General features: G+C 34.0%; 1 protein-coding gene across 3 annotated transcripts; it reads left to right on the forward strand.

Annotated features, from left to right (window-relative positions):
• Window positions 1-10,594: 10,594 nt before the first annotated feature.
• Window positions 10,595-16,919, forward strand: LOC116125376. Of its 3 annotated transcripts, none has more exons than XM_031411117.1 (13): window positions 10,595-10,914; window positions 12,046-12,110; window positions 12,496-12,568; window positions 12,768-12,786; window positions 13,252-13,371; window positions 14,499-14,568; window positions 14,961-15,004; window positions 15,102-15,143; window positions 15,679-15,738; window positions 15,918-15,985; window positions 16,088-16,145; window positions 16,264-16,401; window positions 16,591-16,919. In XM_031411117.1, exons 1-12 carry the CDS (start codon window positions 10,622-10,624, stop codon window positions 16,351-16,353), a joined length of 1,002 nt encoding a protein of 333 aa, XP_031266977.1. In that variant the 5' UTR covers window positions 10,595-10,621; the 3' UTR covers window positions 16,354-16,401; window positions 16,591-16,919. The 3 variants fall into 3 exon arrangements, with proteins under 3 accessions (XP_031266977.1, XP_031266978.1, XP_031266976.1); XM_031411118.1 differs by having other exon boundaries at window positions 16,264-16,381; XM_031411116.1 differs by having other exon boundaries at window positions 16,264-16,919.
• Window positions 16,920-17,179: the final 260 nt, after the last annotated feature.

The following is a 17,179-nucleotide window of genomic DNA, read 5'->3' on the forward strand; positions in this document are numbered from 1 at the left end:
TCATATGGTGTATAAGCACGAGACTAGTCATGTCTTGTGTAATAAGCCGGTTTGGTCATATGTTATTCATGTGCGAGGACAATTGATGGTCAAGATGGGATCTGTTAACTCAAAATAGTTCAATCTCGAGTTCCCAGATGAATGTCAATAAACATTGGAAAAGGGAAATCTCTGGCCAGAGTATAATGAATGTCCAATGAAAAGTAATTTCATGTTGACGAGTTCCATTGTATCGATTGACAATTTGATTAAAGATTAAGTTAAGGGTTTTGACATACCATGAACCATTCTTAATTGGGATTAGATGACGGAAGGATTTTACTACATGATACGTACGATTAGAAAAGGTTTATTGGAGTTTACACTTTATTGTGGTTTAGGGGTTATGAAACATTGCTAGACTTCTACCATAATCAGTGGGAGTTTCGATTATAAAGAGTTATAACGAAACATATCAGAATCCGATTTTGGGCCCACGGCTAGATCACAATAAACCAAAATGGTCACCAATAAAACCAAGCTCAAAGAGAGAGAGTAATACATATCATTGATCGGATTAATGATGTTCGAATGTAAACAGTTGTATTCGAAATAATGTATTGGTGAGAAATGATTATCCATGGATAGCTAGCACTAGTCAAGGTTAATAAGGATTTATTAAATATTATTATTGAATCGGATTCAATAATGGGGACAAAAGTGCATTGGTTTTATTCTAAAGAGTTAGAATAATTAATAGGATTAAAATTTAGGTTAATTATGAATTAATCATAAAACCAAGGACTTGACATAAATGCTCTTTTTTAAGATTAATTTTAAATTGTTTGAGAACTTCCCAAGACAATTTAAAATAACTTTGTGCCCATGGTATATAAATTAAGTATTATACCATTTTAATTGAATTGCAACAATTGAAAACAAAAAGCACTCTCTCACTTTCTCTCTCACTCTCTCGACTCTCTCTCATCTTTGGGTTGGGTGGATTTCATTTTGAGTTTCTTCATTCTCTTTTGAAGAATCTAGACTCCAAGTTTCAAGATCAAGCTTTTAATAGCAAAAGGAGTTGGTAATTTTTTATCATTTTCTTACATTAATAAGTTAATGTTTTAATTGTTTGTTTTCTACCTTATGTCCATCATCTTGATCATCATTTTCTCTCCATTTCCATGTCCAAAATGCATGAATCCCAACACTTATCACCTTCCCGGGACCTTCTGAGGTGCCCGGTCAATGCGAACTTCCCCTACCAGTTGTTCCCAACTCAGGGATCTCCATTGCCCTTAGAGTCTGTAAAGGTACAACATTTAGAGGAGACTCAAACCTTGAAAAATCTACCTCATGCGATGACTCAGATGAGTAAAAGAACCTTGTGTTTTCTACCATGGCCGTCAAGCTTCTAAACCCTAAAAACTCTTAAAAACAGTCATCTAGGACTTTTACCCTAAATTTTAAGCCTTCAAGTGTCTCTTTCGAACACGACCCATAAATGCTCCCTTCCTAAGTACCAGACACCCATGACCACCATGACTATAAAAAAGAAATTTTTTGCAGGAATGAAAAAAGAGAAAAAGGAAGAAATTTCTTTACCTCTTGGTTGCTTGAAATGGGTGCTCTGTTGTGGGGTTGGGTTTACATGAACTGGTGAAGGAGGAATAAATTTTTAGAGTTGGAAAACGTTGTTTTCTCACTGAAAAATTTGAGTTTTTTGAAACTTAGGGCAAAGTTAGGGTTTTATTGGATAGAAGACGATGCTACAGCTTCTTTTATGAGCGATGTTTGCGACCACGTATCATCAATCTACGCGAAGAGTAAACCCCACGCTTTGTAGAAATCAACCAGCACCTCTCTTTATTGAGAATGCCAATCGTCGGCATAATTATCTCCTCCACATTAAATATGCTTTCATCCGCATTTAATGCACTAAAAAGGAATGTCGTTTCAGCATGGCTTGCATTTAATGCTCATGGTTGACACTTATTGTGCACAGAGACACATCTGTCAGATAAAGTTTACTTTTTTAATTGAGCTAGCTATCAATCATGACAAATAACATATGAAGAGGTCATTCAAAGAAGACATTTATTCAACATGTCGAACACGAACACCAAACAAGAAGATTCAGAACTCTCAACAATGAAATATTCTAAGTGTTTTCAGGTCGTGAATGACAGTTAGAGTTCAAAACACCTCCCGATGACTCAAGACAAGATCAAGCTCAGGTCAGTAGATCTTAGTAAATGATCACCTCAGGTCGCTTGTGTTACTCTCGAGACATAGCTCACGACTTGCACTCATTTCGCAAGTCAAATCAAGACAAAACTTCAAAAGCCAGATCAAACAATCAACTTCAGATTGTCTGCAATAATGTGATTACACTCATCGCTCAGCTCGACAAGCATTTATGAAGTAAAGTCAAGTCGCGGCATAATCATAAAGTTCTCGAAATCCAATTCCTTGAATCTTAAGAATTGGGGAGCTTCTGTTATGCCTAAAAAATCAGGGCTGACATAAGCTTACATTAGCGAGCACCAATCAGAGACCAGGACGACTTTGCGCCATTCAGAATCTGCCACGTCACCTTAGGACAAAGAGAATACGGATGTCACTAACTCAGCAAGCTCAAGTTTAGTTTGTGAATGAATAAGGACCACGCACCTATCCAAGGCCCATATAATTTAAGGATAATTCCTAAGTTATCAGCCAATGGGACTCAAGAAAGGACTTGCACGACACCTACCCACTTGTAGACTTGTAATCATTACCTTGAATTCAGCGGCTATAAATAGGGGACTCCCCCTCACAAATTCAAGATTGCTGACTTTCATAAAACAAATAGCAAAGACAACCTACAGGAAATAGACTGGCTTAATATTCTCTCTGAATACCAATCTCTTGTAATTATGTTCATTGTTCGCGACCTCTTGTAACTTGGCTTATAACCAAGAACACTCATATAAAAGAAAACAGTGGATATATGAATCGCTTTAAGCATTCAAACCACTATAAAATTCTCATTGTCTCATTTATTATTTAGTCTTTGCTTGTTATTGTGACCTTAAGCCAATCTCAAATCAACCACATATAATTTCTAAAACCCTCTTAGCACTTTGCACATGCGAGGTCATTGGTGTTAAAATCAAGCATCAACAAGTTTGATTTCGAATATTATTGAAATGTTATTCCAATATAGTCAAAATTATAGATACGAAATCTTCTCCTTTTTGTCGATGTCTTTCAGGTTTTTGGGTACCATGGAAACTATTAAACTAACAAATTAAGGCTTAATTAATTAATTATGTCAGCATGATGAGTATCCCACTATACACTAATTGAAGGAATGGAAGAATTTAGCGCGAGGAAATCCTGACAATTGAATCAGCCTAACTTAACTTTATTTAGTCTTTGCACTTTCATTTCTTGTCTCCATATCTTTAAAGCTATCTTAACTTTAGGCCATGATGAGATTTCAGTAATTATTTTTGAGTTAATTATGCCAGTCATTGTCTAATCATCCCCCAAAAAGGCCATCCGCTTATAATTAAATCAGATAGTAGTGTTATTATGAAATTGGCATGCTTTGTGCACTTTTGGGAAAGTTGGGGTAGAAATTTATTAAATTAATGATTTTTTATTTTTTTTTTTCTTTTTGTCATATTTCACTTTCATTTATACTTATTTTCAGGGTTAGTATATTGGATTAATGTTACCTAGGATAGGCTTCAATGGTTGATAAAAACAAATAACACTATCTTTAATGAGAAATATTTATATAAGATAGTCTTACTATGTCATCTGGTGACGTGATGAGATCATCCAATAACATTGTGACTTATAGGGGGCATTTGGTTGGAGGTAATGGAAGATTATTGGGGTTATGCCATCTTATATTACTTGATTGCCATGTTTGGTTATCAAGTAATATAAGATTCCGGTAATCTTGCATTACCAATAGTTATTACTGTTGGTAATATTGGAGGTAATCTGATTACTTTCATTTTCTTAGGTATTGTAAGATTACCAAGGTAATCTTATTTTTGTTACAATTTTATCCCTTATTTATAAAAAATTTGGACAATAATGCCCATATTTTTAAATAAATTTACATTAATATACCATTTCAATTTTACCCTTGTTTAATTAAATTTTTGGACAATAATGCCCTTATATTTAAAACAATTTACGAACCACCACTGCCACCTAGCCACCATCGCCGACAGTGGGCCAACCACCACGGACCGCCGCCAGAGTTCCTAAAAAAGATTGAGATTCAGTAGGAGGCTTCAATATGACCGTTTTTAGCCATATTGATGGCCAAAAACGGCCATATCAGGCCAGATCTGGCAGTTAACGGCCAGATCCCTGGCAATTAGCGGCCAGATCTGGGTGAGATCTAGCCAGAATAGTTCTGGCCGTTAACGGCCAGATCCATGGCCATTAACGGCCAGATCCATGGCCATTAACGGCCAGATCCATGGCCATTAACGGCAAGATCTCACCTAGATTTGGCCGATAATAGCCAAGGATGTTAACGGCAAGATCTGGCCTGATATGGCCGTTTTCGGCCATCAATATGGCCAAAAGCAACCATATAGGAGCCTTGTGGTCACGGTGAGCTACTCACGACGACTTTCGAAGACTTCCGACAGTGGTTTGCGGTGGTAGTATGGGGTGGGGGTGATTTCATCATAAATTAAAGTTTTATATAAGTAGGGGTGTTTTAGCTAAATCTGAAATATTGGGGGTTAAAAATTATTCAAAAATTAATAATAAAAATAATATTATATTAATAATAAAAATAATATTATATTAATATTTAAAAAGGGGATAATTTAGTAATTTAAATAACATACCTACTAATTTATTCCCCCTAACCAAACATATTAATATAACATACCCACCAACTAACCAAACATATTTTCTTAAAGATTCCCAATAATCTTCAAGGTAATATAAGATTCCAGTAATCTAACATTCCCAGTAATCTAATATTCCCTAAACCAAACGCCCCCATAGAGTTAGCTTTATAATGACCCATCATAGTAGTAGTTATTGATAAATGGCTGCATAGTTATTGATCAATTATTTTGATAGGTGGATAAAAGAGAAAATTTACTTTATACATAACTATACATACCATTATTTCATTAAACAATGAATAATACTACACTTACAAAGTCCTCATACAAGAATGTGTGTACAAAGTGATGTGTCATACTATGATTAGGAGAGTGAATTTGTAAAGTCAACTTTTTAACTAAAGTCAAATTCATTGTCTAATCATGGTATGACACATCACTTTGTATATATATATCTTTGTATGGAGACTTTGTAAATGTAGTATTACTCTTAAACAATTTTACTATGTCAGTTAGGTGAAGTAGTAAAACTATCTCATGTAAGTTTTGTTTTTATCTTCAATAAATTAACAATTCCCTTAAATAATTCATTTACCTTATTTTTTTTTCTCTTATAAAAAACGTAAGAGCATTTCCAATGGACTCTTTATATGACCAAAACTCTTTATTATAAAGAGTTTATCCATAAAAATAAAAGTTTAACAGACTCTTTATTTTTTAAATATAAATTAAAGAGTGAGTAGAGTCAAATTTCACTCTCTATCATAATTTTAATTAATAAATTACAAGTTTCTATACATTTTATTTATTAATTCTCTCTCCTATTAACTCTCTTTATTGAAAAAAACGTATTCTCTCTCATAAAATTTAAAGAGTTCATTGGATTTGAATAAAAATTATGTTTATTATATTTAGAAATTAATGAATATGCTCTTTAAAATAAAAAACATCATTGGAGATGCTCTCAACATTCCCCGTAAAGAAGTACTAGTGAATTGCTTATATATGTTCATGTAAAATCATCAGGAGAGGATCTTGCTTTATGAGAAAAAATTGTTGAACTCTTAATCTAAAAGAGTTTGCAAGAATTCATATTGAAATTATCCTTTCTTCAATAATAATTAAGATAAATTATTAAGCACTAATGATGATGTTTGGATTAATTAACCCAATGGACCTTTGCTTTGAGTGACGACTTGCTGACTTTCATGGTTTACAGAGGAAAGCATCGCCAAACCTCAGAGGTTAGCATCGCACGAACAAACCTTCCTTTTCACTTTGAACGAGGTGCGCTAATTCACCGATTGTATTGCTTTTTAACGTCTTGCTTTTTCTGTTTTGAAAATGCTGATAGATTCGTTTTCATGTCTCTTTCCCATACATTACTTTCTGAGCTATCTATTTGTAATGAGCATGCAGTGCATTTATGATATTGGCTTTCAATTGTGCTCAGTAGCAGATCTATAAAATTTTGTTAAAGTGGGCTAAAAGGAGGCTAGATCTGCCCCTCATTGTGCCCTTATAAATTAAATACCCATCACTCCATCTCTTGGGCTTTATGTATATATGTGAACTTATACTAATACTTGAATATTCATTTAAATAAAGCATCTAAATTGTGATCAAACCTTCGCTTAATTAATTTAGTCAAAGTTTGTATAGAATTTGGTTACTTTTTGATTAGTTGAGCTCCCAGAAATAATTAATTCAGATGTGTCCACGATTTGAAAATAACTAAGAGATTAAGTATGAGATGGACTAGGTTTAGTTTAATAATAAGAGAAATAGAAGAAATATAATATAGAACAAAAACCATTGAATTCAATTTTTCTTTTCAGGTTTGATTATAGAATAATACTACACCCACAAATCTTCTTAAAAACTTTCTCTCATAACCCCGACGTGGCAGTTAACAATTGGTCAGCTCGTAATGGGTCGCATATAAGTCCTACCTAATAAATTATGGCTAACCAATTGCGAACTGCTATGTCAGAGTTGTGAAAGCAAACTTGTGAAAAGAGGTTGTTAGTGTAATATTATTTTTGATTAAATCACCACAAGATTGAGGTTTCTATTATAAGTTTAGGGTAATGTGGTATTGGCCCAATCCAAGTAGAATTAGGTTGGATATTCATATGGGGCAACCTGATTTGATTGAGACTCGCGTCCACTCAATCCATTAAGAGTAAACGACTTTTTCCCACCTAAGGTTTGCCTATAACCTTTTCCACCCAAAAAGTTTTAAAATATCACTTTTTCACCTAAAAAGTTTTAAAATATCACTTTTCCACCCAAAGTTAATATTCTGTTACTACCCAAGCTGATTTCTATCAATTCCGATAGCAAAAATTCTTTCCGTCACCACCATTTGAACCTCCGTTCTCATCTCTACAAAACCCCTCTCACTCTAGTACTTGATTTCTCGTCAATTGGCAGTCATTACAAATCTAGGGTTTCTTGTTCTTAGTTGATTTCCAACTGATTTCGATGACGAATATTTAATTGGTCATCACCATTCGATTTACCAGCATACACTCTAAAAAACTCCTCTTAACCTGGCTTATGGTAATTCGCCGAATGTTGGCTGAGAAAATGAAGTATATTTTGGGTATTAGCGAAATATAAACTTTGAGTGAAACAGTGGTATTTTGAAATTTTTTGGGTGAAAAGATGTCGTTTACTCAATCCATTACCCACTACTTCTCGTCATCCGTCTTGAATAATTATATACGATATAAAATGACGAGAGTATTTTAAAGAAAGTTATTGAACAAGGCTAACGTAACCCTGCTAGGAAATTTTGTTCCAGCTAATTAACTAAAATTTTAATGTACAATAGATGGGTTTTACATATGGAATTTATTCATTATTTTATTTAATAATAAATTATATGTTATAATTATACTCTTTTAAATTAATTGTTATAAGATTGGATCTACGTTGTGGCGAGTGGGGGCAAGTGATTCCACTCACCTCATGTAGCCGTGTGTATCTATTTCTTTGAATTTGTAGTAAAGTTTCTTCTTAATCCCACTGCCAATTAACTTCTCACCACCAATTAGTTTTCCTCGTGTAATTTTATCCACTTTTAAATACTTTAAAATGTATTATATAATAGTTTATTTTTATACACAACCAATATCTTTATATCATATTGATTTATTATTTATTAATACATTTATAAACATTTTAAATGGCCTATTACATTAGATAAATGATATATAACTTCTTTAAATAAATAGACAAACATAAAAAGAACTAAGAATACTTATATTGCGTAAACGACATCCACCCAAAGTTTAGCGAAATCCAAGATTGGTATCCCTGATTTCATAAATTCTAGATTACCACCCTTAAATGGACGTTGTTAGTGATAGATGGCATCTGACACAGAAGTAGAGGTGCTTTTACAAAACTGCCCTCATACTTTTTTTCTTCTTCATCTCCCCTCCTCTTTTTCACTGTCACTAGCACTTCCCCTTTGCGCGTTTTCCCCACATTACCCACTACACCGAGCCCTTCGACACTTCCATCAAATTCCCGACATCACCCACTACAAAACCCCTAACATTCTTCCCTGGTGCACCCTCAAATCACCGCCCAACGGCCATTGCTCATTTTCACATTTTCCCATATTTTAGGCCAGATTTTGGTCGATTTTGACACCGGAAACCACCACTAACACCACCACTTGAACGCTCATTCTCTCCTTAGCAAAATCCCTAACTTTCCTTACCTGGTGCACCCTCAAATTGCTGCTCGACGACCCTAGTTAGTAAATACGGGTACGGCAAAAAAAGGGTACGGGAATTTTACGAGTATAATACGGCAAATGGTAAAAAATACGTTTATAAAAATTCGGTCATAAAATTCGGATATGGGAAAAATACGGTACGGGTATATGCGGGTTTAATACGATGCATTGTCAATAATACGTTTTGAAAAATACGACAATATCAATCTTAGTTTTAACACTTTTATGGACTACCTGATTAAAATCAATATAGCATTTCAAATGCAAAGTATTCAATTAACCAATAACACAAATACACAATATATAACTGATATTCAAATTATAGTCTCCAGATTCAAACACAATATTTAGCAAAGATTCAACAATATTTTAATTAATATGAATATAAAATTCCAAAATATTTTAATTACACCTGAATTTTATATGTTTTAAATCAACACATATAAGATTCATTCACTATTAATAATATTTATAAGGGAAGAAAATAATATATTTGAAAGCAGAATCACTCTATATTCTAATTCATTCAAAATCTTTAGATATATTATTATTATTTTATTTTAATTAATATGAATATTTTTAATTTAAATTGGTTATAATTTTTAATTATTATATGGTAAATTATACCTCAGAATCACATCTCCGAAATAATATATACTATTTTTAATTTGATCAATACTTATTTATATAAATTAACCAAAAATAAATCATAATTTCAATGTCAAATAAATCAATATAAATAGTAATTTTTTTTTGAAAGATCATATACTTAAACTGAAACATTCAAAATTACCGTCATTGTACAAGGATTTGATGATGGCACATGCTCCAATGTAGAATACCGCGGTTGCTTTGGGATTTGGCTTATCTTTTTTAAATTAGATTTTGAGACTAAAACGATGTCGTTTTGGGGTGATCGGTCAAATTTTTTTTTTTTTTTTTTGCAGTAATTCACGAATTATACGGATATTCATATTATACGTGTATAATTCGGCAGTCCTTATAAAATATGTAAATATGCGTTTTATACGCGAATTTACTAACTAGGCCGACGACCACTGCCCTTTGCGCATTTTCCCCCTTTTCAAGCCAAATTGCAGTCGATTTTGACATCGAAAACCTCCATGACATCACCACTCAAACCCCCATCCTCTCCTCAACAAAACACTTACCCGCACCAGTTGTCCCCAGTTGCCATTTGTCTTTGCGAATTGCACACGACGCCGTGTGACAGTTTTATTTTGCGACCCACCCCTTTCCACTGTATAACGTCCTTCCTCCTTCACCTTTGGCTGTGTTGTTGTGTTCGGTTGTGATTGTTGTGTGTAAACTAGTCATCGGAAAACCCACAGCAACACAACCTCTCATATCCAGATCACACCCACCACCTATTCGAAGAAATGCCTCACTCAGCATCCTAGCCCAACACACAACACACTATGCGCGTTGTGATGATTTTCAGTGACAGGATCGACTGAAAAAGCTTGAGCCGCACCAAAACAAATGAAAGGCGGTGACTGGCGAACAACTGTGCAAATAACTACTTTACCCTTTGATCGTTACATTAAACGATTTGCTGTTAGTTTAAAGGTGAGAATCTGGGATTTATGAAACCAAAGGTTCCAACCTAGGATGTTGCTAAATCTTGGGTGGGAACATGTGTTTACTGTACTTATATCATATGACTATAAATTTATGCAACGGATATACTATATATGAATATATCTTTTAAAATTGTATTATATTAATTTTGGAAGTTTTTTTTCTATATTTTATTATAGAAAAGTAATTTCCTCAACTGAAGTCATTTTATTACTAAAAATAATTTAATCAAATAAAAATCGTAATTATTATTAATATTAGAAGGGTAATAATAAACTGAATAAATAAAAAATGCTGATTTGTTTGTGTACCTAATTTTTTTTGCAATATTAGATATTTATTTATGCTGTGATCAGCTAATAACTATTATTACCTATTCAATTCTTGTCCACATAACTTCTTCATTCCCATGGCTGGAGTTCTAAACATCTCTCAAGCTCCAATTTTCCGGTCACTTCCCGGTAGTCGGACAACACCCAGAACCTCAGTCTTCATTAGAGCCACTTCAGAGACCCCACTCAATTCCTCTTCTTCTTCTTCTTCTCAAACAAGCATCAAAGAACCAACACCATTTACTGCCCCGCCTAATTTCAAGCCACCTGAGCCAAAGCGGTTTGGAGTTAGACCCGACAAGGTTTTGGACATCGTGGGGGCCTCTCTTGCTCTATTATTTCGGTTGGCCACTGGTGCTTTTGTTTCTGGGTATGTTTATATCACTGAATGTTGTCGACTTTTGGTTCAAAATTTTTCAACTTTGAAGTAGAGCTGAAGGAAAATACTGAATTTTTTTTATTGAAAATAAAACATTTTTATTAATTGAATGATTTAAACGGATATTAGCTTGTGGCATTTCAAATTCAATCATACTTAGCTCTCTAAACTGAGACCAGAGAAGATATTTTTTTTTCAAAGAAATCTCATACTAATTACGCAGCTGATGTTTCATGGTAGATACGGAATCAAATAGTCCCTTATGCCAGGACTTTTGACTAATTTAAATTTTAGCTATTTTTGCTTTATTTATTTGTTTATGAATGGGGGTAATGAGCAGCTGGGTTTGTATTTTTATTGAAGTCTTGGTGCAGACTATGTTAATTTAGACCCTTATAACATTTTGGATATCAATGCAGGACAGGATGTAAATAGTATGAGACACAAGTAGAATTAGTATAAATTTTATTCACTTTCGTACGGAGTAGTGGAAAATATGTTCAGAATTTTCCTTTGGAGTTCTATCAATTGGTTACTTTCTGTTGAGTTTTCACTTTTCAGGGTGGAAGAAAGTTGCAATCGATATGGAACACACTGACTTTTGTGGTCCCTAAGATTTTAAGATTCTGAGCTAAGATAGATTAGGCTTAACCGTGCAGATTGTATGTCTACTTTGTGCTGAGCCTATTGCATCTTAATTGTTTCTATTATTAAGTGGTTTTTCTTGCCATCCTAATGGTCTATTCCATAGTTCCTTGTTGGGGCTTTTACCCAGTTTGATATGGTAAAAACCTTGAGGAAGATGGGAATGCAGTACTTTTGGAAAGGGATGGAATCAACTAGGATTTATTATGGTTTAAAACAGGACTCTAGCTTTATATAACTACAAGGAAGGGAATAAATGGAGCTTGCCAGTTTTATTTATGACTAGATCGCTAAAAGCCAAATAGAATTCAGAAGTACCTAATCTAGGAAGTTAGCCTCCAACTTGATATTGGGCAGATGACTTCGCAAAAGTGTGTACTGTTGAACATTTGACGTCATTTATCATATATTTTGAATGTTGTCTTGGACGCTTGCCAGCTTCTAAAATTGTATTGCATTGTTCTTCCTCTGCTGCAGGTACTCTGCATCTTTTGTTTCCAAGGATGAGATTCCGCCTGGCCAGTATGCTCTAGACATAGCAGGTAGTAGTCAGATTCCTTATATTGCTATATGATTCTTGAAAAGGTATTGTAGTGATCTTCTTGTAAGAGAGTATCTACCGTTAGTCCAATTAGTGTGCTATTTTGTAAAAGTACCAGATGTAGTACCAGATTCTTGCCATCTTGGTATCTAATTCTGCTTATGCTAGTATTTGGGAATTGTGTGTGATGGATTTGTACTTGTGGTTAAAAGGACTGTGAAAGTGTTTATTCCAGAAAAGAAAGTGGTAAAAATGAAGTTTATTCGATAATTGAGGGGTTATTTTACTCCTCAATTTGGCTTTTTGTAAAATGGGCACTGTATTCATGCCATATTCTTTGACATTCAAGCTGAGAACTGCTAATAAAAAGGCTATGCTTTTAACAGGTTTTAAACTCAAAGAGACCTCCAAGTTAGGCCCTCGTCCAGAGAAGCCTATTGAGATATACGAGTTTGAAAGGTACTATATTGTTCATGCTTTTTCCTTGTGCATATGCTGACTGATATAATTTTTAATGCTTTAATGTTCTCTATACTTTTCTTGAGTCATCCTATTTATGTTCTATATGCAATATTTTCTTTTTATCTATAAAAAAGAGATTGAATGAATATATCTTTCTCTCCACATATCATTCTCGTGGACCACGTGCGAACTTCAGCTGTCCATTTTGTCGAAAGGTAACATGACTCCTCTAGATGATTCATATTCAATAACTTGTAAAGCATGAATACTTGCATTTCAACACATGATACTGTGAAGAGGTATATAATGGACAGCATTCACTAGTTTCACACCATAAAAATGATGATGATGATGCCTCATTTGTTTAGGTGGTTTAAACTCAATGCAACCTGAAATCTGGTTGAGTTAAACGTCTCAGGTGTTAAAATGAGAAGATAAATTCAAGCATCCATGTTTTTCTATAATGAATATAATTTATAACGCTCTTACAGTTTTGGTATGCCTGAGTGGAGTTGTGCTGCTAAAATATTTGATTATACATGCGGAAGTGTCACAAAGTGTATGAACATAACTATAGCAGAACCCTGGTCCATTGTATATCTCTTTATCAATTGATTGTTCTTAATGGAAATTATATTTATGGCTTATCACAGCATATACTTGTCCTTATATGTAAGCAGGTTAGGGAAATTGTTGCAGTATTGGATCTTGATGTTTTGTATTATCCTTGTCCAAGAAATGGTCCAAATTTTCGTCCCAAGGTTGCTCAAATGGGTGGAAAACAGCTGTTCCCTTACATGGTTAGATTTCCTTTACTTTTGTTCCTGGACTCGTCCCTCGTTGATGAGCAAACCGGAGTTAATTTTCTTTGACAAAAAGATCAATTTATCAATATCTTCACATATATAGTGTTTATTCTTTTGTTATCCTTCTTTTGGATATTTGTCCTACGAAATTCCTGCTATACATTATTCAGAAAGCCAAAGAATGCAATACTAACTTCTACTTTTCTTAATATTCCATTAATGGCTGAATGTGCAATAGCACTCATCTCTTTGAACATTGTTAATCTTCAGCCATGCTAATTGTTTTTGCACAACTGGATGCTGATCATAGTAATTGAGAAATAAACTGACAATAACAAAGGAATTAAAGATTAAGTCTAGTTGTTTTGATTATCGATTTTGTAATGTGAAGAAGAGCGTAGAATAGTGAATGCTAATAGAGTTTCACTTAAGTGAAATTCCATGTCAGTACCCGGTTCTTTTGGGGCTAGGATACTTCTTTTGGGGCTAGGATACTTCTAAACTCCTATAAGGGGAACTTAATTTTCTTCACAATTTAATGTGGAACTTGGAATATGATGGACCACCAATAGTCAAGTGGTATAACCGTAAGGGGCAAATAAGGAAAAGTCATACAGGACAGCTGGAGCAGCAGCACAACAAGTGTGAATGAGTTTGTTTGACAGGTGGAACAACAACACAGCAAGCATGACGAAAAAAGGAATACAAGGAGAACCAACAGAGGGGATAGGCATCGAGAATATTGTTGGGAATTGTGGGGAGGAGCTGACCCTCGAAGATCAGCCTGAGTTCTTTTCTTTTACTGTTTTTAGCCATATTTTCCTTTACGTTTATTTCATTGTAATGAGCTACTGAATATCAATCCAAATATCCCTTTTAAGCGAGACAATCATTGCCTATATTCTGTTCTTGGTAGATTTTAGCCTAAAATGAATGATTGAATGCGTGAGTAACTGAGTTATTCAGGTTGGTTCCATCAGAATACCACACCTTGCTTTGCGAAATATGGAGTCTGCACAAGTGCTTATTAGATTTTCTAATATTTCAACTTAAGATATTAATAGTGAGTGATTTCAGATTCTAAGTCAACCTAAGCTTAAACTATTTGTTTCCTTTTGCAGGTTGATCCAAACACAGGAGTCTCGATGTATGAATCAGATGATATAATTAAGTATTTGGTTGGCAAATATGGTGTGTGGCTACGTGGACCTGCTTCCCTTTTTGCTTTGGTTTGCTGATTGTTTTCGCTAGTGGATCTCTTATTACTTTCTTTTTTTGTGAGAGGAGATGATATTGCATATTTACATTATAACATCAAGAGTCCAATTATATAATTCCCTTCCATTCCATTTCCTCCAAAAGAATTAATAGCGTGAGACTATTCTATTTGAGAAGATCCAGGAGTTGTTCTTGCTCTTTCCTAGTTAATATAAGTTTATTTCTTTATAACTTCCTTAGTGGATTATCACTAATTGTTGTGTTCTTTTAACGCTACTGTTAGTTATTTTTTCTTTAATGAGAGGCTTATATTGTATTTTAAGTAACTTCTATTTGATTTGTTGTGTTTGATTTCTATTATTTAGGTGATGGAAGTGTTCCTTTCATGCTCTCACTTGGTCTACTAACGGTTAGAATTTGCATCTAATTCTTAAGTGTATAATTCTTGCCATTCTGTAAAAAGAAATTTTTAAAACATATTTTTGTTGCTTTCTGATTGATTGTAGACTTTGACTGAAGGCTTTGCTATGATTGGTCGTATGGGAAAGGTAAATTGAACTTCTCTCAACAAAATGGTCCTTGATGCTTGGGTAGAGCTATGTGGTGTTCATGATTTTGTGATAGCTGTACTAGAATCTCTCATCAACTAAATAGTGTGCTAGATATGCTTTCATTTAATCATTTGGCATTTCTAGCTAATAGCTGAACATTTTGTTTTGGTTTATTCATCATCATATCCACACTTGTCCCTTTTTGGCCCTTTTCACGGATTCTACTGGGCCATTTTTTATATTCTAGACGTGCATTATCCTAAAATTGTCTTGCACAAAATCATCTTCATCCCGTGCTGCTAGAGAAGTACGTTATAAAATCCCAGATCAGCTAAATCTTGAATTTGATATGGGTTTCATTTCTCTGTTGGGCTCTTCCATCTTAATAAGCTAAGCTTTTTGGTTGTGAATTATTTTTATCTATGACTCTGAAGCTTAATATTACATCATCAAGATCAAGATCAAGATGTTACTAGAAAATAAACAAGAACCAGTGAGAACTACCCTGAATCATCTCTTTCACTTTGTGCAGGGTTCTTCTTACACTCCATCGAAATTGCCACCCAAACCACTTGAAATATGGGCATATGAGGTTAGCTGAGTGTTAAATAATCTCTGAGGCTGAAAGCACGAATAATAATGAATTTTTGACTTTCTAAATCTAAAATTTGACTCTTTGATGATCATAATCTTTGGCCTAGATGGCTAGCGCAGTGTACCTAGCATCTTTAAACTGAGTAATGGCTTTCAATGTTTTAATTTCCTTGTCAGCCTTCCCCATTCTGTAAAGTTGTACGTGAAGTGCTTGTAGAATTAGAGTTACCACACTTACTTCGCAGGTAAAGTGTTTATGTGGAATCTAGTTGGTAATGTGTATGAAAATGGATTGGCATATGTGTATATTCATTACTAATAACTTTCCTGTCTTTTTATTTTCTTAGTTGTGCTCGTGGCAGCCCAAAACGACAGGTTCTTTATGAGAAAGCTAAACATTTCCAGGTACTTAGTTTTTTCTGTTGATCTACAATGTGTTCTTATGTTTTTATATTTTAGTTTGAGCGGCTGCTTCAAATGTCCCAAATATGAGAAAGCCATATTTATTTACAACTTGTGACAGGTACCTTACTTAGAAGATCCAAATACAGGGGTGCAAATGTTTGAAAGTGCAGAAATTGTGGAGTATTTACGAGCAACTTATGCTTCATGATAGGCAATGCTTTTCAAGAGCTTCAGAGGTTTTCTTCTTAATTCTCGTGTAAATATTCTTTGCCTCTTATAATCTTTTTCTTTTTTGGTCATGTTAGCATCCTGTAGGAGATGTGTCAATGTCTCTATATTTTCATTTTTGATAAAATTAAGTGCCTTGGTATGGGGTGTACTGGACAAGTGGGTTGCATGTCATTATGAGATAGATATATGGGAGATTTACCATCTGCTGTTTCAGATGATATCAATGTTTCTGGGGGACACTTGGTTTTTCTTTTTCTCTTTTCCCACCTACAAACAAGAGGATTGCAGTTGCAGGAATTCAGTGGTGATCTAAATGTAACAAGTGGCTGTAATGGGCTAGATTAAGTGGTCTAGAATATAAACCACTATTGTATGTTATTTTTCCTTTACATTAATTTTTAAATTTTGTTAAAACAATGAGAAACTTGCACTCTTAAATCTTCTAATTGAGAGGAAACAAGAAGTAAAGAAAGTAATCTTGTTGACTCTGCGGAACTCTCGTGTATCAATGATATCTAATACTATTTTTTTGATTCTTCAGTATCCTAAATTTATTCAATGCTCAATTTATTTAATATCCTGAAATTCAGATTCACCAGTTTTCTTTCCTTTTTCTCGGAAGGCTGATGCAGAATAGGACATTTCCTATTCTTTATTTATTTCAGGAATTTATATGTTTGATAACTTGTTTTAGTTAGATTTAATTTTGCTAATCATGCTTTTCTATTGAGTAGGTTTTAGGTTACTTATAAGAAGTTGATTTCTGATAGGGTTTGGGATATGATCTGTTTATATGAGGAAAC

The sequence above is a fragment of the Pistacia vera genome, unplaced genomic scaffold, assembly GCF_008641045.1.
Source record: "Pistacia vera cultivar Batoury unplaced genomic scaffold, PisVer_v2 Contig163, whole genome shotgun sequence".
NCBI lineage: Eukaryota > Viridiplantae > Streptophyta > Magnoliopsida > Sapindales > Anacardiaceae > Pistacia > Pistacia vera.